This window comes from Anguilla anguilla, chromosome 17 (assembly GCF_013347855.1).
Source record: "Anguilla anguilla isolate fAngAng1 chromosome 17, fAngAng1.pri, whole genome shotgun sequence".
Lineage (NCBI taxonomy): Eukaryota > Metazoa > Chordata > Actinopteri > Anguilliformes > Anguillidae > Anguilla > Anguilla anguilla.
The window spans coordinates 634,146-661,009 of NC_049217.1; the positions used below are offsets into that span (position 1 = coordinate 634,146).

A 26,864-nucleotide genomic window follows, 5' to 3' on the forward strand; every position below is an offset into this window, starting at 1 on the left:
GCTGTCTCTGGATGTTGAAATCGCAGGAAGGTTATGGGAACACCAGCCCCTTCATCTATCTCCCTCTGCGGTCACACAGATGAGGAACATGTGATTGAGGACTGGCTCCAGCACATACCCCTGTCTGAGGGGAGGGCTGGGATTCCTCGCCCCCTGCCACCACACAGGCTAGCATCTTAGAACAGAATTGTAGCGTTGTCTCTCTCTCAAGCCAGTTGATAAATGGACCTTATACAGCACCTCTCCCTGTAGTGGACTTCACATCTACTTCACTCAACATAAATTACATACTGTACATACACATACACTAAAATATGTGTACATACGTATTAAAATGTGTTGTATAATTATAATGACGTGGCAGTGTAGTATAATGGTTAATGAGCTGGCTTAGTAGCTGGTTGGCACAGGTTTGATTCCCGAGTAGGACACTACCGTTGTACCCTTGAGCAAGGTACTTAACCTGCATTGTTTCAGTATATATCCAGCTGTACGAATAGTTGCAATGTAAATGCTATGTAAAAAGTCGTGAAAGTTGCTCTGGATAAGAGCGTCTGCTAAATGCCTGTAATGTAATGTATACTTTTTCTCAGATCTGATTTGGTGGTGGACTCTTTTCTTCAGCCTTATAGCTAGTGCTTAGGAGACCTTCGGGTGTGATGTACAGTACTATGCAGTTGACCCCTATTTTCTCAGTATTGTGCATAACAGGTGGGGTCAGGAATCAGGATTACAGCTGTTCCTGAATCTGTGCTGGGGGATACATGTGTATGTGATAATTTAGGATTGGGGGCAGAGGGGAGGAGGACTCCTTTAAAGAAAGCAAACTCATAGCAACCAGGAAGGAGAGCAAAATACTTTTCTGCATGCTGCATGGCAAGCAGTGGTGGGTTCCTCGGGGAAACAGCAGCGGTCTGACTGGGCCGAACATGCCAAGAGGCTGCAGATACACTTTAATGGTCTGGGAATGTTAGCATGTCTGCGACAATAACTCGTATAAACCAGGCTAATGCACTCATGTTCTCTAATATTGTACATGTCTCTGGATCTGCTAAATGAATGTAATGTTTTCTAGCTTAAAAAAACAGGGCCACTGGGGATTGGGGGGGGGGGGGGCACTGGCATTTCCTGTTAGTGAGTGGTTTCATGTTCCCAAACCTCCTGTGATATGCAAGTAAGGAAAAGTCACAGGAGCCATCAAAATGGCTCTACTTTTTCCAAGCTAAATTTTACAAACCACATGGGGATGTGGCTGAATGCATCCTGAGGTTCTACAAACTTCACTTTTGGAAGTTTAGCATAGCCCACAAATATGTATGACAGATGGCAGTGAAAAACATGAATGGAAAGTTTTGAAATATTTAGCGAATTAAAATGTCTGCTAGTGTGGAGCTGTGTGTAGCAAGATACCCAGGCTAAGCTACTTTGGTAAATATCTGCCTGTGTAGAGGTGTGTAGAGATATATCTAAAATGGCATCATTAATAATGATCTACAAGTTTTCCAAGGTGAAAAGAATGTCAAACAAATGAGGTGAAAATAATTCTTTAATACAAAAATGCACGTTTCATTCCCTTGATATGGTTTGGCAAGCCTATCAACAATAATACAAAATTCATCTGAATTAGCAAGTGCAAACCTGCCTGACATTTTAAAAGCACAAGACAGGAGTGGAATCCAGAGTACAGAAGTAGAAAAGAGACAAAATACACTTTTATATATTTCATACCATATTAATCTTAAAATACAAAGACAATAGAAAAATATTTTTTACAAAACATTGTGAACTGAACAAAAACGTGGGGATTTCAGGCAGGACTTTCAGAAAGACCATTCCCTTCACTTCTCAGCCTGTTCCATTGCAGAATTCCATGTGACCTTAGTTTGAAAAAACTTCCAATCTCATGGAGAGAAAGGGTGAATAAACCAAAACAAATCTACAAATGAATTGTTTTGAAAAAAAAAAAAAAAAAAAAAAAACAGTGTAACATTAACAGAACACATTTTCAATTATTTAAAAATGAGAAAACCTGGCAGGGTGGAATATTATAGAAGAAAATGGACGATTTCCTGATTAATGTTTCCGTCTCCGACTGGAGGCTACAGACAGCCAACGCCTGACAGCACGTTTACAAAAGGCTTGAGCCAAGGACATATTCCACCATTACAGAACCAGCTGATGACAAAGTGCTGCTATGACTGTCTGTCAGCACTGTCCGCTGGTCTCGCTGCTGTCAGAAGGAGAGCTGGATAGCTTGGGGACAGCGATGGGGTCACCCTTCATGAGGTAGAGCTGGATAGCTTGGGGACAGAGATGGGGTCAGCCTTCATGAGGACGTTTGCCCGCAGCCATGTCCCCTTCTGTCCCACACTGCCCCTTCGCACAGGAAGTGCCACAACCCTCAGATGAGGGCATCCATTGGTCGGAAATGACATCATCCACTCATCATCCAACAAAAACAGCTGGCTTCAAAATAAAAGCCCTCGTTACACAAGGACACTGCATACATTATCAGGCTTCATATATGCTGGCTCTCCCCTTGGAGATGCACACCTTCCAACATCATTCAAGTCGTTCAGCAACACAGGAAATGGACTCTGTACCACCAAGTGTGCAGGCATACCAGGCCAAACAAGTGCTACTCTCTCCATTCTCCACAGAGTCAGGAAATACTGATTCTCACACCTGACCTCCCCCAAGGCAGAGGACTTGGGTATGTCATAAACACACACATGCATGCATACACACACACACGTGCTCATACAGCATACACACACACACACACACGTGTGCTCATACATGCACACGCACACACACACACACACACACACGTGCTCATACATGCATACACACACACACACACACGCGTGTGCTCATACATGCACACGCACACACACACACACACGTGTGCTCATACATGCGTACGCACACACACACACACACACGTGTGCTCATACATGCACACACACACACGTGCTCATACATGCACACGCACGCACACACACACACACGTGTGCTCATACATGCACACGCACGCACACACGTGTGCTCATACATGCACACGCACACACACACACGTGTGCTCATACATGCACACGCACACACACACACACACGTGTGCTCATACATGCATACGCACACACACACGTGTGCTCATACATGCGTATGCACACACACACACACACACAGGTGTGCTCATACATGCACACGCACACACACACGTGTGCTCATACATGCGTACGCACACACACACACACGTGTGCTCATACATGCACACACACAAGTGCTCATACATGCACACACACAAGTGCTCATACATGCACACACACAAGTGCTCATACATGCACACGCACACACACACACACACACGTGCTCATACATGCATACGCACACACAAACACAGACACACACACACGTGCTCATACATGCACATGCACACACACACACACGTGCTCATACATGCATGCACACACACACACACACACACACACGCTCATACATGAATGCGCACACACACACAGATGAGTTTAAAAGTGCTCACATTAGTGTTGCTCTGTGCTGGAGTGTCTCAGGGTTTCATTTTGCTTTGTGAATAAGTTAACAGCAGTTCACAGCGTGATTGTCTGTGGTGGGCAGGACTCAGCAGATGAGCTCCTGCTGGAGCAGGGGCTCCTCGTAGGTGAAGGCTCCGCCCCTCCCCGCCTTGATCTCACCCTGCCCGGGGCACAGTGTGTAGGAGGCAACAATAACCAGCTCCGGGGAGGGGGCGGGGCTCTCCAGCTCAGGATACGACTCTGATTGGCTGGTCTCAGGGTCATCCAGGGAGGGCAGCAGTCTGGTGTGGGTGTGGGAGTGACCGTTCAGCCAGGGGTGCTTTAGACAGTCCTCTGCCGTGGCCCTCTGTCTGCAGACACACAAAGCAGGGATCTGCATTAACATGACTCCCTCTACACACTGAGTAGGGATCTGCATTAACATGGTCTCCTCTACACACAGAGCAGGTGCAATCTACTCACTCAGATAAGCAATGGTGAAAAGCATCAATTCATTAACTAATGATGGAAAATGAATGGTGAACTCCCACGTTGTGCACTATGTTCTCTGAAAATATTAATACATTAAAAGCACATTTTGGGAATATTTTCTTGGCTGTCATGCATACCAGTAGGTAGTTTGCCTTTTTGCTTTGTCATTAAGCAGTGTGACACAGACGCATATATATATTTACGCATGTGTACATAAATACAAGCTAAGTGGAGCATGTTTTACTACTCTGTCTGAAACCTAGCTGCCCTGGTGCATGTCCCCCTGTAAGGCCTGTCTCTGAGGCCTAGCTGCCCTGGTGCCTTTCCCCCTGTAAGGCCTGTCTCTGAGGCCTAGCTGCCCTGGTGCGTTTCCCCCTGTAAGGCCTGTCTCTGAGGCCTAGCTGCCCTGGTGCGTTTCCCCCTGTAAGGCCTGTCTCTGAGGCCTAGCTGCCCTGGTGCTTTTCCCCCTGTAAGGCCTGTCTCTGAGGCCTAGCTGCCCTGGTGCTTTTCCCCCTGTAAGGCCTGTCTCTGAGGCCTAGCTGCCCTGGTGCTTTTCCCCCTGTAAGGCCTGTCTCTGAGGCCTAGCTGCCCTGGTGCTTTTCCCCCTGTAAGGCCTGTCTCTGAGGCCTAGCTGCCCTGGTGCATTTCCCCCTGTAAGGCCTGTCTCTGAGGCCCAGCTGCCCTGGTGCGTTTCCCCCTGTAAGGCCTGTCTCTGAGGCCTAGCTGCCCTGGTGCCTTTCCCCCTGTAAGGCCTGTCTCTGAGGCCTAGCTGCCCTGATGCCTTTCCCCCTGTAAGGCCTGTCTCTGAGGCCTAGCTGCCCTGGTGCCTTTCCCCCTGTAAGGCCTGTCTCTGAGGCCTAGCTGCCCTGGTGCCTTTCCCCCTGTAAGGCCTGTCTCTTTATCAGCTGTTTGAATTTTGGCTGAATTAGCAGCAGTGAACTCCACTGCCAGCCCGTCAGGCTCTTATTCTCCTCAGGGGATCCGGTTCAGACTGGAGCAAGCTGCCTCCAGGTCCTGAACTCAGCTCACAGTCGAGAAAATGCCTGGCGTTTCTGATAATCGCAAACCCAGCGGGAATAAGCCAGGAAATGTATCAACATACACACGCCCAGTGATTTTCCTCTATCTAAACCATCTTACCCAGACACCACACACTCCTCACCTGCACAGCCACTCCCACACTCACCTGCACAGCCACTCCCACACTCACCTGCACAGCCACTCTCACACTCACCTGCACAGTCACTCAATTGCACAGCCACTCCCACACTCACCTGCACAGCCACTCTCACACTCACCTGCACAGTCACTCAATTGCACAGCCACTCCCACACTCACCTGCACAGCCACTCCCACACTCACCCTCACAGCCACTCACCTGCACAGCCACTCCCACACTCACCTGCACAGCCACTCCCACATAGGCCATTAGCCAGCAGCCCCCTCTATTCCCTCAATGACTGCAGGCCCTGCCTCCTGACAGTTATTTTCCTGAGTTTTGCTCCAGCTGCTCATAGACCTTCACACCCAATCTCTCCGATGGAGCTGAAACCCTGAAAGCATACTTTGCTTCCCAGCTTTTATTTTACCTCCTGACTTGCTCAAGAAGAATTTTCCACAGCGATTTTTAAACCACATACTCTGAGCCATTAAACAGTGTGCAGTCTATGACCCAAGACCAGAGATTTTACAGTGTTGTTAACTGCTGGTGCTTCTCATCGATGCCAGACCATGGCACCCTGACCTTCGATAATAGAACATGGTGTAAAACACTGTACCAAAGAGACTGTTCCCTCAGCACTTAGTGTGATAAAGCAAATAAAGCCATAACACAGCCATGTATGCTTATCAGCAGCATCCTTACACACACAGCATATACAATATATAATGTTCTGTCATAGTGTATATTACACAGCCAAGTGTGTGTGCCTGTGTGTAAACATGCATTACTATGATAGTTTTGTGGTTGACTCTGCATGCCACAAGTCAGACACACTGTAATGTCAGGGTTGGAAATTGTGGCTCCTTGTGGCAATTAATGACCAATTTTGACATACTTTACTGAGGGTTTAACTTTCTAGAGGGAAAAATGCAAATTGAACAGAAGCCAGATGACTAATACATTCTGCCAGTCCCCAGAAAGGCTGGGATTTGTCCTCTGAACCAGTTCAAAGCACCAAGACCTGGGGTTCCCTTTGACCAGAGCCTGACCTCACCTGGGGTTCTTGACAAGGAGGGACTTGATGAAGTCGACTGCCAGGGAGGACACGCCCAGGAAGATTTCCTGGGAGTAGTCCACGTTGACCTGAGAGATGTTGAGGAAGGTCTCCTGCTTGTTGTCACCCAGGAATGGTGACTCACCGGTCAGCATCACATACGTAAGAACCCCAATGCTCCTAAGGAAAGGCATGAAGAGAGGGGTGAGACTTGGGAACCCTTTGCCCTCCACAGGCTCCTCCTTCATTAGGGGCTTAGTGATGCTATCTCTTAGGCATTCCATGGCTGTCTGCACTTCAGGTGTGTCCAAACTTGGAAAAATGCCTTACCCAGCACTAGGCAAGTTCCTGGCCCATTTACACAACAATTAATTAAGGATTCAGCCACATACAAATAATTTATTAAGTTATATAAATAAAGAAGTTTAACAATAAAAGACAAGATGGTACTACTAAAAATTACACAACCCAAAATATTACATAATTTAATAAATCAGAAAACAGGACCTCATCCTGTTATCTTGTACCTACCACATATCTGTCGCTGTACTGAGTGGCTCATAGTTCAGGATTTCTGGGGCTGAAACAGAATTAGATCTATTAGCTTCAATGGTCAAAATATACAATGAGATACAATAGCATACATTACATTTTACATTATGCATACAATACAAGTTATATTCATATTTCTTGGTGCTCTTCTCCAATAGCACAATACACATGTGAGAGAATACATGTACATTCTCTTAAATCACATTCACAACAGTAACACAGAACTAGAGCACACACGCAGCATTGCTAAAGCGCTAACATCTTTAACCATACACAGCACAGGAGTCACTCACCTACGTACTCTGGGGTGCCCAGGATCTCTCGAACCTCCTTCACGTTGTCCATGCACCTGGACAGGCCAAAGTCGACAATGCGAATGTCCCCCAGGGGACGGGAGCTGGTCAGCAGGATGTTCTGGGGCTGGAGGCACAAAGGCAGCAGCCTGAAGCCCACAGAAATGCCACCGCAGAGCAGAAGAGCAGTGAGCTGCTCGCTGTGTTTAGACTTGATATGGACTGCAGGTCAGCTGAAAAGCAGTGAGCTGCCCGCTGTGGTCAGACCTGATATGGACTGCATGGAATCGTGCAAAAAAATAATAAAAAAACACCCATAAAACAGAAATGGTCTATGCATTTATGGGAACAACATTTCTACTTTCATAGATTTTGGCAGGCTTGTGTCTTATAGGGCAACTATCGGTTTACTTATGTAATCTGTCAACTTTTAACATATATTTATAGATCATTATGCAATGTAATTGGACATAATTCCTTGAAAATATCCTAAATATGTGACAATGATTTATGCAAATATGCAATCTCTTTACAATGGAATGAATGGGAAATGGTTCAGGATTTGGAAATTCCAAGCAAATACTTGAATTATGCAATAATATGTTGTGCAATTAAGTTAATTCTACTGTATTATTATTTTTGCCTATATGTGCAGACTGACCTGAGAAATGACATTTTGAAAAACATTTCATGTTATGTCAGTGACCAGAAGCACGGTGCAAGCATTCTCTGAGTGAATATATAAAATAATTTAAAATACATTAAGGTGGCATTTGTGTGGATTCATTAAAAGGTTTATACTGTATCCTAAGTTCTGAGTGACAAAAATGAAATGCTTTTCACAACATATTTAAATTCCAAATATCACTATTGCTGAAGAATGACCCTGTACAATGAGTTCCAATTTTAAATTTTCTTGTAGCCTATGCTCAATGCACTGTGGTGGTCTCTTGAAGACTTAACAGAACGTCACAGTCTAAATTAGAGCCCGACCGATGCCAGATTTTTGGGTCCGATGCCGATCCCGATTTTGGAGAGTCCTAGCCCACCGATTACCAATGTTCTGACTGATATTTTGTCATAAAGTGCAACATTTTCAAATCAATTTGAAAAACTTATATTTTATTAAAGTTTCTATATTTAAGAACATTTAACTTATAAGCAAACAAATAAAAATACAAATAAACACACAAAGAACTTTTTAGATAAATACATGTAAAAGATTATATTAAATATATATATATATATATATATATATATATAAACATCATCTTTAAGTGTGAAATCAAAATAACTCCACACCTTGCTTTTACTTCTTTCTTTCCCAGCCATCTATAAAAAATTAATTAGAAAAAATCAGTTTTCCAGTTTCAAACATGTATTTTTATAAATATTAATATTGTTGTTGTTATTATTAATTTGTTATTATTATTTCTTAGTATCTATTCTCAGTAAATTAATTATATTTTCTTATTTTATTCCTACTATATGATCTCAAAGAGTAAGACTTTATCTAGCGAGCTTCCCTGTCCATAAGAATTCGGTGGTGAAAAAAACTACAATGCGCTCTGACGCGTGACTAGATGACACACTGGCTCGCAATAACGCATTAACTATTGACACAGCCTCATTATTTCTTATTATATATTCTCAGTAAGTTAAATGAATTATATTTTCTTATTTTATTTCTACTACATGATCTCAAAGAGTAAGACATTATCTAGCGGAGCTAATGAGTGAATCAAGTGTAACGTTAGATGAAACTAAATTAAAATTAGTGAAAAAAACTACAATGCGCTTTCGTGCAGGTTACCCGCGCTAACTGTTGGTTGATTCACTTCTCCAACAACAATCCTTCTCTCATGTTATCACAACAAAGCTAGATAACATGGCTTAAAATGATCCACGTTAGAAGTGTTTTATCAGCGTTTTTACTGTCTGGTTAGCTTGCTACGATGACGCGTGACTAGATGACACACTCGCTTGCAATAACGCGTTGGCTATCGACACAGCATCATATAGTAGCTAATATCATCTCAGATAAAAAAACAAATGTGTGATGCATTCAATCACCATTTTATTTTGGCTGGTTATTTATTTCAGAATACAGCGATGTCCTCTAGAAATGTAGATCCTGCGCTGCTTATGTGCTCACTGCCACTTCATAAAGGCTTGCTAGCCAGCTAGCTTGCTAAAGTGAACCAAATATGTTAGCTAGCTCGCTCGCTTGATAATGAGGATTGATAAACATAGTGGTCGTATAAACGCATTTAATTAAAAACTTTCACTAAATATACATTCCTTTATTGCGGCAATCGAATCTGTGCAGACAAGTCTTACAGTGGAGTATATTGGATGAGGCACGAGTGACAAACGGCTTATTACAGAAGTAGCACGTCAGCTGCTGCAGTTCACACTTGTATTAGAGCTCCCTCTACTGGATAATTCTACTAAATAGCAATTACAATGTTCGAACAGACAAGTACAGATAAATAATCAATGTTTTTTTTGTTTATTATACTTATTTAAAAATCGGGACACATCGGCTGCATAACTGCCGATCCCGATGTTGTCAAAAAAGTCAAATAAAGGCCGATATATCGGCCATACCGATATATCGGTCGGGCTCTAGTCTAAATGTAGCTAAATATAGGGAGACAATGCATCACGTGGCCACAGTTATTTATTCTATTTTATTTATTTTATTGTTTATTTTTACAGGGACAGTGCACAATTAAAAGGTAATTGCACCAGAGTTAGCTAGCAGCTAATTTACATCTGTTGTACCCAGTAAAGTCAGACCTACTGCAGGCGCTGTCACAGTAAGTCACCACCAAAGCCTACACAGCCAATAAGAGTCCCAGAATCTGCTATATAATTCTGCGTACTAATGTCTTGTTTGCTTTCAATCTTGGCTCATCTCTTAAACTTATCACAGATATGACTTGATACCCATACCAGTGCAATCATTGATACCTGCTCATTAACTTGCTCACTAAGTCTGGGAATCAGTGCAACACCTGCATCTTCCAAACAGTCTTAATTTTCTTCCATTACCTAAACACAACAAAAATGCTGTGGAGCATTCTCTCCAGCCATGAGCCGTCAGAATGCAGAAGCTGTTGAAGTTTGAGCTTGACACACCCAGACCCTCCATCTCTTTTAGGGTCTGAAAACACAACTTCCAGATCATGAAAAAATCACATCCCTTCAGCCCCCTGTGAAACTGACCTTCAGATCCAGGTGAACCACGTTGTTGCGGTGGAGCCAAGCCACGCCCGTGAGGATTTGCCTGGCCAATCGGATCACGTCCTTCTCAGTGAAAGCATCGTCGCTCTCTGCTACACACTGGTTAAAGATTTCCCCTCCGGCAGCACTGCATGGGAGAACAGTAGTCTTAAGGCTCAAAAGAACCACACACGCACACATGCACACACGCACACACACACGCACGCACACACACGCACGCACACACGCGCACACACACAGGCATGCATAAACACACACACACACACACAGGCATGCATAAACACCACACACACACACGCACGCACGCACGCACGCACTCTCACACACACACACGCACACACACACGCACACGTGCACAGACAAGAATGATTGTAAATGTGGTTCTCACACAGATGTCAGATAACCAGTAATGAGTCAGCAGTAATGGATCCATTTTTATCAAAGTGTTCCTCAGAGGACCTACGTTTAGGTAGACACTTAATTAACTATAGTTCTGAAAATCCCTTTTATCACCCACAGCACTATCCCCTGATCCCTTTACAACAGTGGTAACCAACCCTGTTCCTGGAGATTTACCATCCTGTAGGTTTTCATTTCAACCATAATTTGGCACACCTGACACTGCTAATTAGCAGCTCAACAAGATACCTAGCTGTTGAATAAGGTGTGCTTTGTTAGGGTTGGAATGAAAACCTACAGGACGGCAGATCTCCAGGAACAGGGTTGGTTACCACTGCTTTACAACATCCAATTAAAATGTACCAGAAACTTAGCACAAACAAAAAACCTATTCTACAGAAACACGCGACTCTTAAAACTTTGCAGTAACATTCTCTAACCCCCCACCTCCAACCCAATGGCCGAGAGTCAGCCCAGGTCTCAGGTCTCTTATAAATTACATAACTGCCCATTGTTCATTGGCGTGGGAAAAAGGCCAATATTTTTTTTCGACAGACAGCATGTGACTCCTGCAGAGGTCCAGCAGTCACACCCATAAATCAGCACAAATTAGCTCCCACTCCCAAAGCTTCATTACTGAGGATGTTAAGTCAGAAAGTCAGTACCAGGCCAGATAAGGACTGATTGTTTGGGATCTGCCAGATAAGAGAAAATTCCAACCACAACAAACAGTTACTGTGCATACCACACAAGTAAGCCATGAATTAAACATCTAAACACAACAGCCTGAAGTTGGCTAATTGCTTAGTATCAAGGAAATGTGTGGAGGCGATTGCTACTCTCTATTTCTCCCATGGTTCAAATCTCAGTTAATTGTGTGTGATTGTGTGTGTGTGTGTGTGTATGCGTACTTGTGTGTGCTTGCACGCATGAGTGTACATTTTGTGTTTGTTTACATGTGGTTTATGCCCCAAAATGGAATCACAACCAAAAATGTCAGCATATGGTTCTCTGAGACCACACTACAGGGCCCTGTGTCACTAGGCAGGGCTGCTGAGTTAGCTGGATAACTGCACTGATACCCCTTTTCCACCAACGCAAACCTAGTTCTGGTTCTGGGCTGGTGCTAGTGCCCGGTCGAAGTTGGTTCAACTTGCGAATCTTCTAAGAACCACGGGCTAGAGAGCCAGGTCATTACGTCACTGTATACGCCTGTATATGTCTCCGCTTTCCCAGCAACATCGTTACCTATTAAAATGTATGTCCTGTAAAAATACAGATAACAAACTGTCTAAATGTGAAAAACCAACTTCATACATATACATTTATTTATATTATTTCAGACTTATTTACTATATCAACTTTAAGACAAGCAACACGCTCGGAATTATCTCATCGCGACCCATTAAATCCAATGGTGCAGATGTTGCTTCATAATTTCAAACTGCTTTCCTAACGGCTATTTTGAGTCCTGTGACTTGAGTTCCAACAGTGAATATGTACGGATTCCTAGATGTGCTGATAGCGACCACCCTTTCTCATATTAACCTCAAGACAGGAAGGACACACATGCTAGCAAATTTATGTCAAGTTCCATTCATTTATATGGGGTGGTCAATACACGTTAGCAACCAAAAGCTAGCGCAGGACCACCTCTTACTTATTTGCCGGCACAGAAAAAAATCGCGAAAGTACTGAAAAAATAACCACTGGAGGATAACAAGGACATTTTTTCCTACATAACTAGGTACAGGTTGTTACCGATATTTCGCCTATTCATATATAGTTGCAAATCAGTTTACGTTTTCCTGTCTGTCGAACGAAGGTGGTCGATAATAGGTGGTCTCACTCTACCTGGCGGTCACAAAGTTTTAGTTGGTCATAATAATCCCGCCCCCAGCCCCTGACGTAAGTGGTTCTTGGTTCTAGACCAGCTAAGAGTTGGTGCCGCTTTGGAACCAGTTTTCCTGGCCGAGAGCCGGTTCTTTTGCTGTCGAAAAGCGAATACCTGGTTCGCGATTAGGCACCAGCTCCGAATCGGCCCTTCAAATGCCTTGATGGAAAAGGGGCACGAGTAAAACCTGGAACCCTCCCAAACCTGGAACATGGACTGAAATAAAACGGGCTGTTCTGGGTTTGGCTCAGCGTAGTTATCCAGCTAACTCAGTAATCCTGCTTTCCGAAACACCTCCAGGTCTGATTCATCAGAAACAACTGCAAGTACTGTAGGTGTGTACAAGCAGCCAGATATTTAACAGAAGGAAAGAAAATGTTGACAGTTCAGAGAATTTGCCATTATAGTTCTAGTGCATTGGAAGGGATGTGGTTTTGGTTGCCTGTTTGTGTGTGTGTGTGTGTGTGTTTGTGGGAGTGTATGCATGTGTGCACTTGTGTGCAAGTCGATGCATTTTTGTGTGTGTGTGTGTGTGTGCGCACGTACATGTGTATGCGTGTTTGCATGTGTGGGTGTATGCGTGTGTGTTTGTGAGTGTCCCTGTGAACATGTGTATGCGTGCTCGCATGCGCATGCGTATGTGTGTGTGTGTGTATTTGTGAACATGTGTATGCATGTTTGCATGTGTGTATGTTTTTGTGTATTTATGAACATGTGCGTGTGTATGTGTGTATGTATTTGTGAACATGTGTATGCGTGTTTGCATGTGTGCGCTTATGTCTGTGTGTATGATTGTGTTTGTGTGTGAGTGAGCCACAGACCTGTATGAGGTGCTGTGAGTAGCAGGCCCTGTGAGTGACAGCACATCACCACCAGGCTGCACAGGATGTCAGTGCTTCTGCTCCGGATGCTTTATTTCTCCCAAGCGATGCGAAGAGAACATCTGTCCCCACTCTGACTGCTCAGCAGCTTAGCTGCAAAAAAGCCCTCACTTACCAAAAATAAACAGGCCTACATTTAAAAATTCCCCAAATACCCACATCCCCTGCTTTAAGGGTTTTATATCTACGAACTGTCAAACCTCCAAACTACGCAGAAAAGACATAAAGAGGCAGGAAAAATTCCCCAAGCGGAATTTGTGATTACCCATTCTTTTCCGCTCATGTCAAATCGTATCATTTAATCCACATTTTCCTGGCAAGAGTGAAACCAAGTGTCAGTGTCTCTGCATGCAAAGAAGGATATGTCCTTCAGCCTGTATCAGCCATACAATCTCACCATTTCAGGTGTGTAAAATGTGCTTGTTGCCCTTTTAAAGGGTGCACATACAATCGTGCATTTTAACTTGACAGTTGAAGGAAATGTGGTAAACGGAAGACTAAGACTTTCAGGAACTTTATTTTAATTCCACTTTCCTTTTAAATAGTGAAATAAAGTTTGTTTGGTGCAAAAATAAACAAGGGGTTGCTGGCTTTTTTCTTTTTTCTTTTTTGTTATTACTCTGAGTTTATGATTATTGAGTTGGAAGGGACACCAGGTCTCTTCCCTTAATGTACTGAGATATGTGAACTGAGCCTTTATAGCCCTCCATCTGAGACTTCAAAAGACTGATATTACTGATATTCTCTCTCTCTCTCTCTCTCTCTCTCTCTCTCTCTCTCAGCAGTGGTTACAACATACGACTATATACAATGAATCAGAGAATGTGAATGTTATATAAAAAATATAAAAATATATACAAAAATATCAGGAAGTGATGTTAGGTGTGTGTGTGTGTCTGACTATCTGCGTGTTGTGTGCATGAGTGAATATTATGTGTCTGCTTGTATGCGTGTATGCTGTGTGTAAATGTGTGCATGAGGTGGTCACACATTGTCCCTCAGAGTATGGCAAGAGAACACAAATTGTGCTGCTAGTATGCAGCAACCTTTTTCTTCTCCTAATAGGTAGGGTAATCTATCTTCATTGGGTATATCATTGAATTGGGGACATTTCTGGATCATTTTTTGGTAGAATTTTTGGCGAATTTGGTCAAATTTTGTGCATTCCATTAGAAAGTTTAAATTTGGTTGCCTTTGCATTGTTGGCACAATCTTTTTTCTTCTGGCAACCATGATTTTCTGTGCCTCCCAGTTTCTATGGCTAAGTGGTGCTCGCTGAGTCTGTACCTCGTCAAGGTGGTTCTCAGTTTTTTGTCAGTAACTGTGGTCAGGTAGTTCGCTACAGCATACTGTCTTTTTAGGGCCAAATAACATTTCATTTTACTTTGCGATTTTGTTTTAGTTTCCCAGTAGGTTTCAGCAGTCTCAGCAGTGCTTACTTTTCCTCATCCTTAAAATACATTTTCCATTGTTTTCAGCAGCTATTGAATGTGGATGTCATGTCTAGAATCCTTTTCTTCACCTTAGTGGATTTTTGGTCGATTTGTGATGAGTTTTGGGTGGATTTGTGATGAGTTTTGGGTGGATTTGTCCTAAGTTCTGGGTGGATTTGTGATGAGTTTTGGGTGGATTAGTGATGAGTTTTGGGTGGATTTGTGATGGGTTTTAGGTGGATTTGTGATGAGTTTTGGGTGGATTTGTCCTAAGTTCTGGGTGGATTTGTGATGAGTTTTGGGTGGATTAGTGATGAGTTTTGGGTGGATTTGTGATGGGTTTTAGGTGGATTTGTCCTGAGTTTTGGTGGATTTGTGATGAGTTTTTGGTGGATTTGTGCTCAGATTGGATGTATGTGCTGTGAGTGTAACCCAGGGTGGAAATGTCCTTACCACTCCAGGACCAGGATGATCTCAGAGGTGGTCTCATAGACTTCGTGCAGGGAAACCACAAAGGGGTTGGCTCTGGCGGACTCCAGCACAGCGATCTCGTTGATGATGTCCATGCGGCAGTCCTCACCCTTCCGCCGCTTGCGCAGAATCTTGGCGGCGTGTTCCTTTCCTGTTGCCCTCTCAACACACTTCTTCACCACTGCAAACTTCCCCCTGGGGATGGACCAGAAAACCACCAAACCTGAGTTATACAAAAGGCTTTTTCTAAATACATACCTTAACCTTTAACCTTAACCTTAACCATAACTGCCCCAAAGACACCCTGCAGAACTGCCCCAAAGACACCCTGCAGAACAGCCCCAAAGACACCCTGCAAAACTGCCCCAAAGACACCCTGCAGAACTGCCCCAAAGACACCCTGCAGAACAGCCCCAAAGACACCCTGCAGAACTGCCCCAAAGACACCATGCAGAACAGCCCCAAAGACACCCTGCAGAACTGCCCCAAAGACACCCCGCAGAACTGCCCCATAGACACCCTGCAAAACTGCCCCATAGACACCCTGCAGAACTGCCCCAAAGACACCCTGCAGAACAGCCCCAAAGACACCCCGCAGAACTGCCCCATAGACACCCTGCAAAACTGCCCCATAGACACCCTGCAGAACTGCCCCATAGACACCCTGCAGGACTGCCCCAAAGACACCCTGCAGAACTGCCCCATAGACACCCTGCAGGACTGCCCCATAGACACCCTGCAGGACTGCCCCAAAGACACTCTGCAGAACTGCCACAAAGACTGTGAGGATTGGGCACAGAGTGGCATACAGACTGAGGGCTCTGTGAGGACACAGAGTGGCATACAGACTGAGGGCTCTGTGAGGGCACAGAGTGGCATACAGACTGAGGGCTCTGTGAGGGCACAGAGTGGCATACAGACTGAGGGCTCTGTGAGGGCACAGAGTGGCATACAGACTGAGGGCTCTGTGAGGGCACAGAGTGGCATACAGACTGAGGGCTCTGTGAGGATCGGGCACAGAGTAGCATACAGACTGAGGGCTCTGTGAGGACTGGGCACAGAGTGGCATACAGACTGAGGGCTCTGTGAGGAGACCAATGGAATCCCCTACACCTACAGCCAGACCCTTCTCAGGGCACTGCCCCTTCTGTCAGCCAGACAGTGGGCTCCAGAAAGCTGGCTGGGGGGACAGGACTGCCTCTGGACCACGACCAGGACCACCCAAAAACACGGCAGTCAGCTAGGGAGGTCTCAGACACCCCTGCCCCTCTCAGCCACGGACAGTACCTCACTGCTACTCGAATTGAACTGCAATCTCAATTACACAGCAGGTGCTGTAATCTCAGTCCTTCATCTACACACAGAGACGGGGTATGCATAGAGCTGAAACACAGCCATAACCAGGCCATGTCTGTGTGAACACATGCAGTATACCCGCATGATAATGTGCTTAGGTAGAAATATATCTGAAGGGTTTAGGATCCAGCAACGGCTTGCTTAAAAGGCAAAAGAAAAATAAAAGAATACTGCATTTTGATAAAATAAATAACTGGTGCTAACACTAACAACCTAAATTAAGTTCACAATCACATCCTGGGCAGTGGAGCACAATGCTGGGGGGCTGGTTGAGGTTCACTCAAGTTTTCAATGAACAGAGCTGGAGAGGCCACAGATGTTAGAAAATACATATAGCCTACATAACGGAGAAATGACTCAGAAATGATCCAGAAATGACTGGGTGTAGATAGCGCTAATCTAGACGAGAGACTATTTTCCTATGGAGACTGCGTTTTCAGTGCTACCAAAGCCTAACTCACGTTGGTGTAGGAGGGCTGGGGGGGAAAGGGTGACTCACATGCAGTAGACAGTTAGCTAGCCTCGTTCACACTCGCTTCAGCTTGTGAAGCAACTTCCCTGGTCCTTCTACTGATTTCCTCTAGCCAACTAGACTGAACAGCTGAACGACAAGAGCAAGCAGCTCAAAATGATAGGGCGTAAGCACGAATTTGATCTCTCAACCCACTCATTTTAGGATGTAGGATATACGTCAACTCAGGCTCCTCCGTCATCTCTTCAAACCGCTAACCAGACTGAGCCAACATGCAGTTCAGTACTCTGGAAACTTGGCTTGCAGAACAGAAAAAATGAATGCAACAGATATGAAAACAATGTAAGAAAGACTGTCTAAGATTATCACCAGACTAAAAGCTCACCTGTTGAAATTGCATCTTGATTCAACAAACTCTGAAGTGAGCATTATTTATAGGTTGAATACCCACACTTCATCCAACACTATATATTATTTACCACTTAAAGCATTACATTCTTAATCTCCCTCTTGCACTTACTATGTCTTAAAAACGTAATAATTGTTCTAGATTGATGTAAAGACTAGGGCCACCAGTTTGTCTCCAGCATGTCACCTGCAGGGATTTAAACTGCTTTTCCAATGGTTATCCTCCAGGCGTTCCGATAGGCTCACCAATGACATAGCCAAGAGACTAATCATATAATTGAGTTTCTAATCGAGACATTTATACAAACAACTAGTTGATTGAGAAAAGAAGGAACGTGAACATGGAAGTAAATGTAAATTCTGTGAAAAGTATTTTGAGCATGTTATACAACTGCTCTCATTTTTTTATTTTTTATTTTCCCACTTCTAACAAAACCTGACATGCCCCTGTACAACATTTACAAATACTGTAGCACGTCTGCAGTAGGTAATCAAACTGAATTTAACATGTGAGTGTCTCTTGTAAACATCACTGTCAATCATCATCTGAGCTCAATTAGTGGCAATTCCTTTATCAACTTAGATTACTGAGGTGGTGCGAATGGGATAAATGTTTAAGAAGTGTCTTGACAAAGGGACTCTCAACTTCTAGCTGCGATAAACTAGCGACCTGTCCAGGGTGTATTCCTGCCTCTCGCCCAAAGGAAAACTGGGATAGGCTCCAGCACTGCCCAGGATAAGCGGGTATAGATAATGCATGGATGGATGGACAACCTCTGAAGTACCATGTGAGAAAACAAGGGGATACAAACTGGGCCCAGTTTCATTAAGCCAGATTACTAAAATAGCTGGATAACTGCACTGAGTAAAACCTGGAACCGTCCTAAATCTGGAATATGGATGGAAGTGAAAAGAGCTGTTCCAGGTTTACTCAGTGCAGTTATCCAGCTATCTCAGTAATCCTGCTCTGTGATACAGGGTTTTACTCAGTGCAGTTATCCAGCTAACTCAGTAAGCCTGCTCTGTGATACAGGGTTTTACTCAGTGCAGTTATCCAGCTAACTCAGTAAGCCTGCTCTGTGATACAGGGTTTTACTCAGTGCAGTTATCCAGCTAACTCAGTAAACCTGCTCTATGATACAGGGTTTTACTCAGCGCAGTTATCCAGTTAACTCAGTAATTCTGCTCTGTGATACAGGGTTTTACTCAGTGCAGTTATCCAGCTAACTCAGTAATCCTGCTCTGTGATACAGGGTTTTACTCAGTGCAGTTATCCAGCTAACTCAGTAAGCCTGCTCTGTGATACAGGGTTTTACTCAGCGCAGTTATCCAGCTAACTCTACCATCATGCTTTGTGGAATACTGCCCCAGTGGCAAGGACACTCAGGCTCCTTAACCCTAAACTACAGAGTTCAGTGTTCTGGAAATCACCAGCGAGATGGCATCAAAATGGTGTATCTATTACAAAGGGTTAAGAGGCCTGGATTAACCTTTCGTGTTCTGACCCAAACCCGGAAGGGGTCACACGACGGCCTTCAATAAAATGTGCCCCGCTGTTCCAGATAAGAACCAGGCCCATGGTGGGCTGGTGGCTGAGCACGGGACAGGGGTCAGAAACCAGGGGGAAAGTGGGGAGGCTGTGTTATTTTTAAGAGTTAGACAAAAATCCTCTTGAGTATAGCATGATCAGAATCTCAAAATTATACACACATTGAACAAGTAGGAAAATTTACCAGGAACCAATTAAAACCATCTTCTTTTCTTAAAGCCATTAGTTTGAGGAACACTGATGTCAGTGCTATCACCAGGCCTTTACAAAACATTATTCTGTCCCAGGTTCACCAGAGCAGCAGAGCAACAGTAATTATTCTTTCACCTGTCAAGGACAGTGATAGAAGAGACTAGTTATGGCTTTGCCTGTGGAGACAGAGGAGGAATTGGAAGCAAGTCTGCATTAAGTGTCTCAATCATGCAGGAAGTGGATTTAGGCCAGTGGATGCTGCCCTAGTATAAGGCCTCACAGCAGAGATAGCCCCCACCCTCCCCTGTCTAACACCAAGGCTCTAATCTCCACAAGTTGCTGTCCTGGCATCTGCGGAGCTTACATTCCTCCAATGAATGAGATTTAGGGGCATGAACCTTGAGGCGCTAGCATTGCAGGGAGGGGTTAAAGATCCCCGGTGACCCCAGCCAGAGAGCCCTGCCCGCCAGCCTGGTACATGCCCAAAAACCCAGCCAGAGAGCCCTGCCCCCCAGCCTGGTACATGCCCAAAAACCCAGCCAGAGAGCCCTGCCTGCAGCCTGGTACATTCCCAAAAACCCAGCCAGAGAGCCCTGCCTGCCAGCCTGGTACATGCCCCAGCCAGATAGCTCTGCCCGCCAGCCTGGTACATGCCCAAAAACGCAGCCAGAGAGCCCTGCCTGCCAGCCTGGTACATGGCCAAAACCTGCCAATCTCAGCCCGCAAACATGGTGGAAGGGTGGCTCCCCTTAAAGACTGAAAAATCCCAAACTTCCTCCAATCAGTAATGTGGGTTCAGGGATACAAGGCAGCATATTGTATCAGCAATAAAGGGCACCCAGAAAAGAAATGATCCTGCAGACATTACAAGCCTAGATGTCTCGCTCTGTCTCACTCCTTTTAGAACATAACATATCGGTGTGTATGTACTGGGCCTGCTCATATAGTGGATGACATCCTGTACTATTTGAATTCATTACTACAAATGCATGATTAAGTAGGTGTGTGTGTGTGGGGGGGGGGGGGGGGGGGTTCATGTCAACAAGTGCCAAACAGCAAAGGTCTATGGATTATAGGTTAATTGGTGAATGGGGCCCCTTGAAAATGTGCATATGTGTGACTAGTGACAAAAATAGCTGACTGAACAAAAACCAACCAAACAAACCGCGTTTCCACCAAAAGTACCCGGAACAGGAACTACTTTTCAAGGAACTAAAAGGTTCCTTCAGCCCATGGTTGTCTGCGTTTCCACCGCGGTCTAAAGTCCCGCGAAGATTAGGCAAATTAGCCCACTGACGTATGAAAAAGCGACGTTGTCGTGAAGTACCACTGAAGTAGCCTACATTATTTTCTAATAACCGGGACAGCCCGGAGGGTTTTATTCCACTTATATACAACGGGTTACCAACAATGACTATATATGGTTACTTTTGTATTTATTGATTTTTATCGATTTAATCACCTGAAATTGAAATATTCAAAACTGTCGTTGGTAGTTGAACTTGGACCGTTGTTATGCAACAAATAGGATATAACAGGCCAATAGTCAGATTGTAACTGTTTTATATATCCTCTCAAACACATTCATTATGTTTATATGCAAACATTCACTTTCATGTCTTGACATCCGAAGCGGCAGAATGCATTCACATTTCCAATATAACTCAACAGCAGAAAACATGCACACGTTGTAAACAATTTGCTGTTTGATTACTTTCTCATCGTCAATTCCATATCGCAAATCGCAAAATGACAAGAATAGAACGAAAACTCGGACTTGCGTGAAAATTTAAATTAGTAGTGGTACAGCCACCGTTTGCTTTCCTTCAAAGTTACTGCTAGCCGAGCAGCGAAGTGTGCCCTCCAGATGCGAACCATGCACCATAAATTAGTCCATAGTCTTCCTGGTCTTTTTGTGGAATTGAAGAATGGCAGAGTAAAATTACGGCAGTCTGAAAAAGCTAAAGGGACGATTACTAGAATTAACCTGTTATTTTACCCTGACAAAAAGTGCGGAAGGTGATTTCCAGTTTGCTTTTACTGTAGGCTATCACCAATGTGAATTACGCAGAACTACCGCATACCTCACATAACTGTATCAAACGTTTTGAGTCAATTACAACGGGCTAACAAAGAAAATCCGGAAGAAAATATTCAACCAAATTAATCCGTTTGAATGTTTTGGTAGCCTACGTAATATGCTGTCCCAGCACGAATGCTTTTTATTAAAAAAATTTATAAAACGAATACTAAAGCAAGAAAAGAACAGAAGAGCACACGTTATAATTCCAAGACGTTGGCAGGCTATAACCAAAACTAGGCTACTGCGCCGCATAACATAAGCCGCGTTTCCACCGCAGGAACTATACCCCGGAACTAGGAACCTTTTGAGGAACTCAGTGCGTTTCCACCGCAGGAACTAGGGTCTAAATTTAGTTCTGGGGGCTTTGTTTTACCCCCCAAAACGTTCCTGCTCGGGGGGTAGTACTTTCCGAAAGTACAGGAACCTTTTGGGTGGAGCTTGCAGCGCTGAACATTTCTGATTGGTCGAGTACTCGTAGCATTTGTGTTGTATTTATTTTCCGCCATTACCCGCCATGTTTGAAAATATGCAGCGGCAAACCAATTTATTTTCATAATAACTTCAAATCAAACTTGTATGTTATGCGGCGCAGTAGCCTACTTTTGGTTATAGCCTGCCAACGTCTTGGAATTATAACGTGTGCTCTTCTGTTCTTTTCTTGCTTTAGTATTCGTTTTATAAAATGCTAAGCATTCGTGCTGGGACAGCATATTACGTAGGCTACCAAAACATTCAAACGGATTAATTCGGTTGCTGAATATTTTCTTCCGGATTTTCTTTGTTAGCCCGTTGTAATTGACTCAAAACGTTTGATACAGTTATGTGAGGTATGCGGTAGTTCTGCATAATTAACATTGGTGATACAGTACAAGCAAACTGGAAATCACCTTCCGCACTTTTTATCCGGGTAAAATAACAGGTTAATTCTAGTAATCTTCCCTTTAGCTTTTTCAGACTGCCGTAATTTTACTCAATTTTACTGCCATTTTTCAATTCCACGAAAAGACCAGGAAGACTATGGACTCATTTATGGTGCATGGTTCGCATCTGGAGGGCACACTTCGCTGCTCGGCTAGCAGTAACTTCGAAGGAAAGCAAACGGTGGCTGTACCACTACTAATTTACATTTTCACGCAAGTCCGAGTTTTCGTTCTATTCTTGTCATTTTGCGATTAGCCTATATGGAATTGACGACGAGAAAGTAATAAAACAGCAAATTGTTTACAACATGTGCATGTTTTCTGCTGTTAATGAATGTGTTTGAGAGGATATATGAAAATCAATAAATACAAAAGTAACCATATATAGTCATTGTTGGTAACCCGTTGTATATAAGTGGAATAAACCCCTCCGGGCTGTCCCGGTTATTAGAAAATAATGTAGGCTACTTCGGTGGTAGTATGGGGTTACAGAAGAAATCATATGACAGATGGACCGACAACGTCAGTGGGCTAATTTGCCTAATCTTCGCGGTACTTTAGACCGCGGTGGAAACGCAGACAACCATTGGCTGAAGGAACCTTTTAGTTCCTGGTAAAGTAGTTCCTGGGACTGAAAGTTCCGGGTAATTTTGGTGGAAACGCGGCTATAGGCTACAAGTTTGATTTGAAGTTATTATGAAAATAAATTGGTTTGCGGCTGCATATTTTCAAACATGGCGGCTGAAAATAAACACAAAACAGTGCTGCGAGTACTCGACCAATCAGAAATGTTCAACGCTGCAAGCTCCACCCAAAAGGTTCCTGTACTTACGGAAAGTACTACCCCCTGAGCAGGAACTTTTTGGGGGGTAAAATAAAGCCCCCGGAACTACCCCGGATTTAGACCCTAGTTCCTGCGGTGGAAACGCACTGAGTTCCTCAAAAGGTTCCTAGTTCCGGGGTAAAGTTCCTGCGGTGGAAACGCGGATTAAGTCTCTGAACAGCCCGCGGGACCCTGACATAGCAGGAAAAGGAACATTCCTTCCTGCACTAAACGGCCTGTGTCCGAGGTGATGCCAGAGTCCCCATCACAGGGACGAGGGAGATCTAGTGAGCGTAATCAGAAACGCAGCCAGAAACCTGAAAATAACTGTTATTTCGTCAGTGGCACACGGCTTTAAAAGTGGCCTGCTGCTATAATATTTTATTTCCATTCACCAAGGGAACTAAACAAATACAAACACCTCTTTCCAGTTCACAGTGCTCTGTGTAGTCTCTCTTATCTTCAGTCACAATTAGCCTAACTGATGCATCAGTTTCCTTCACAGTATGTGGCATTTAAGTCCACAAAACAGAAACCATGCAAGCTTGTTCTGCTTTCCTCTTTTGCTTCTTGAGCTCTTGCTCCTGTTCTTTGTACTCCTGCAGAAAGGAAAGTCTGTAAGGACAGGACTGTATATTGCAGTGAAAAGCCGCGTTTCCACCGCAGGAACTATACCCCGGAACTAGGAACCTTTTGAGGAACTCAGTGCGTTTCCACCGCAGGAACTAGGGTCTAAATTTAGTTCTGGGGGCTTTGTTTTACCCCCCAAAACGTTCCTGCTCGGGGGGTAGTACTTTCCGAAAGTACAGGAACCTTTTGGGTGGAGCTTGCAGCGCTGAACATTTCTGATTGGTCGAGTACTCGTAGCATTTGTGTTGTATTTATTTTCCGCCATTACCCGCCATGTTTGAAAATATGCAGCGGCAAACCAATTTATTTTCATAATAACTTCAAATCAAACTTGTATGTTATGCGGCGCAGTAGCCTACTTTTGGTTATAGCCTGTCAACGTCTTGGAATTATAACGTGTGCTCTTCTGTTCTTTTCTTGCTTTAGTATTCGTTTTATAAAATGCCAAGCATTCGTGCTGGGACAGCATATTACGTAGGCTACCAAAACATTCAAACGGATTAATTCGGTTGCTGAATATTTTCTTCCGGATTTTCTTTGTTAGCCCGTTGTAATTGACTCAAAACGTTTGATACAGTTATGTGAGGTATGCGGTAGTTCTGCATAATTAACATTGGTGATACAGTACAAGAAAACTGGAAATCACCTTCCGCACTTTTTATCCGGGTAAAATAAGAGGTTAATTCTAGTAATCTTCCCTTTATCTTTTTCAGACTGCCGTAATTTTACTCAATTTTACTGCCATTTTTCAATTCCACGAAAAGACCAGGAAGACTATGGACTAATTTATGGTGCATGGTTCGCATCTGGAGGGCACACTTCGCTGCTCGGCTAGCAGTAACTTCGAAGGAAAGCAAACGGTGGCTGTACCACTACTAATTTACATTTTCACGCAAGTCCGAGTTTTCGTTCTATTTTTGTCATTTTGCGATTAGCCTACATGGAATTGACGACGAGAAAGTAATAAAACAGCAAATTGTTTACAACATGTGCATGTTTTCTGCTGTTAATGAATGTGTTTGAGAGGATATATGAAAATCAATAAATACAAAAGTAACCATATATAGTCATTGTTGGTAACCCGTTGTATATAAGTGGAATAAACCCCTCCGGGCTGTCCCGGTTATTAGAAAATAATGTAGGCTACTTCGGTGGTAGTATGGAGTTACAGAAGAAATCATATGACAGATGGACCGACGACAACGTCAGTGGGCTAATTTGCCTAATCTTCGCGGTACTTTAGACCCCGGTGGAAACGCAGACAACCATTGGCTGAAGGAACCTTTTAGTTCCTGGTAAAGTAGTTCCTGGGACTGAAAGTTCCGGGTAATTTTGGTGGAAACGCGGCTAAAGACTGTTTTTCTTCGTGTGGTTGTCTGTAGGCATTCTCATGCCTATGAAATAATCTAAGGGCTGCACAATCAAACAGAACAGGAAAATGCCTTAAATTAACTCTAGTGGGAAATAGCAGGACAACCCGTGAAGAGAAAACTACAGCCTTCCCCTTGGCTGTCTGCAGGGAAGCACCAAACATGCCTGACAACGCGAATCACCCCACTAGACAGAGCAATATCTAACACCAAAAAACGAAAACACAAGCAAGGAAATGTCAGGCAATTTTGGAATTAAAACTAAGAGTTCACTGCCAATCTAAAGATTAACTTTTAGTTAGATGATAAAATAGTTATGACAAGGAATGTTCAAAGGATCACTAGAATGCTTAAGGTCAGACACCTGTTTAGACCGAAAACAGTGATAAAGCACCGCGGCCATAACGCACAGTCGGCATCATGCAATATGCGTGAGGAGTCGGAGATGTTTTCTATGTCAGAATATGAAATATCCGCCAATACGCACTGTGTCAAATGTATTTTAAATAGAGCCTCGAAACGCACCACAAATGTCCAAGATCTCACAAACATTCTTCCAATGAGCAATCCGATCAGTGGAGGCAATCATGTTAATGCCCTTGAACAACCACCGCCGCAACCCGAGAGGGTTTCAAAGTTCTTTTTCCATCGGATTTGGACCGTAGATATGTGAAATTACTCACAGGCAGGGCGGATTTTCAATTAGGAAAGCTGTATTTATATTTTTCTGGCAATTAAAACTCACTAGCTAATATCATATCAACTGAATGTCCAACGTTTTGACTTCATTCACGGAAAATACTTACTGCCCGAGTCAATCACAGAAATATCCAAAAGCTTAGGATCTTACCTGCCCAACTCTTTACCGACAAGGTCGTAATTGCTCTTGAAAGGATCAGTCCTTATTCTGGTTTGGATTTTTGACACCATTCCGTTCTTGTTCATCATCGTACAATATGGCAATCCGGTAACGGGTGAAATTTAACAAATCTCTTACAAAGGTCTGTGGGGTTTTTCTTCTTTTAACATTTAAGTCTGTTTCATCTCAGTCCATACTGTCCGATGCATGCGAGTAAAAAATAGATATAAAAAAACAATGGATTGAAATCGAATTAGAAGAAACAACAAATTTTAACTTGCATTGCTGTCAACGTATAGCTGTCACAACGAGGACACAGATGAGTCGGGAACACTGAAATTCCCAGTTCAAAGCCAATAAACACGATGTCGTCTAGCATTAGTAAATTGCTCATTAAACGAAACGTATGCCTTCAGGTTGTGGTCATTGGTTGTTTAAGTCTTCTGTAGCACTAATCAGCGAGCAGCCGGACATTCCAAACATACAGAAACCTTTCAGGATCAACCCCTTTTCTAATGACGTTGCGATTCGGCGGCCAATGAAATACTAAAGAATTCCTGAAGGGGAAAGTTAGAAGAATTCATATTCTTTCTCGTGAAAGCTATCCGCCGCAGAACAAAGAATTCCTAATTTCTCACATTTTTACAGACATACAAACATGTTTAGTTAAACACATACGGTCAATACGTGTGTATGTGTGTGCGTGTGAGTGCGCGCTCGTGTGTGAAACTTTTTTTATCCTAGCTGGAGTAATTATGGCTTGCCTTTAACAGTCCTTCATAACTGAAT

The 26,864-nt window shown here is 43.7% G+C and overlaps 1 protein-coding gene across 1 annotated transcript; it reads right to left on the reverse strand.

Annotated features, from left to right (window-relative positions):
- Window positions 1–3,406: 3,406 nt before the first annotated feature.
- LOC118216180 (serine/threonine-protein kinase 17A-like) lies at window positions 3,407–26,544 on the reverse strand. The gene is made up of 7 exons (XM_035397242.1): window positions 26,067–26,544; window positions 15,396–15,608; window positions 10,318–10,462; window positions 7,087–7,213; window positions 6,773–6,821; window positions 6,242–6,421; window positions 3,407–3,904 (listed from the first exon to the last, which is right to left on the reverse strand). Exons 1-7 carry the CDS (start codon window positions 26,162–26,164, stop codon window positions 3,640–3,642), a joined length of 1,077 nt encoding a protein of 358 aa, XP_035253133.1. The 5' UTR covers window positions 26,165–26,544; the 3' UTR covers window positions 3,407–3,639.
- Window positions 26,545–26,864: the final 320 nt, after the last annotated feature.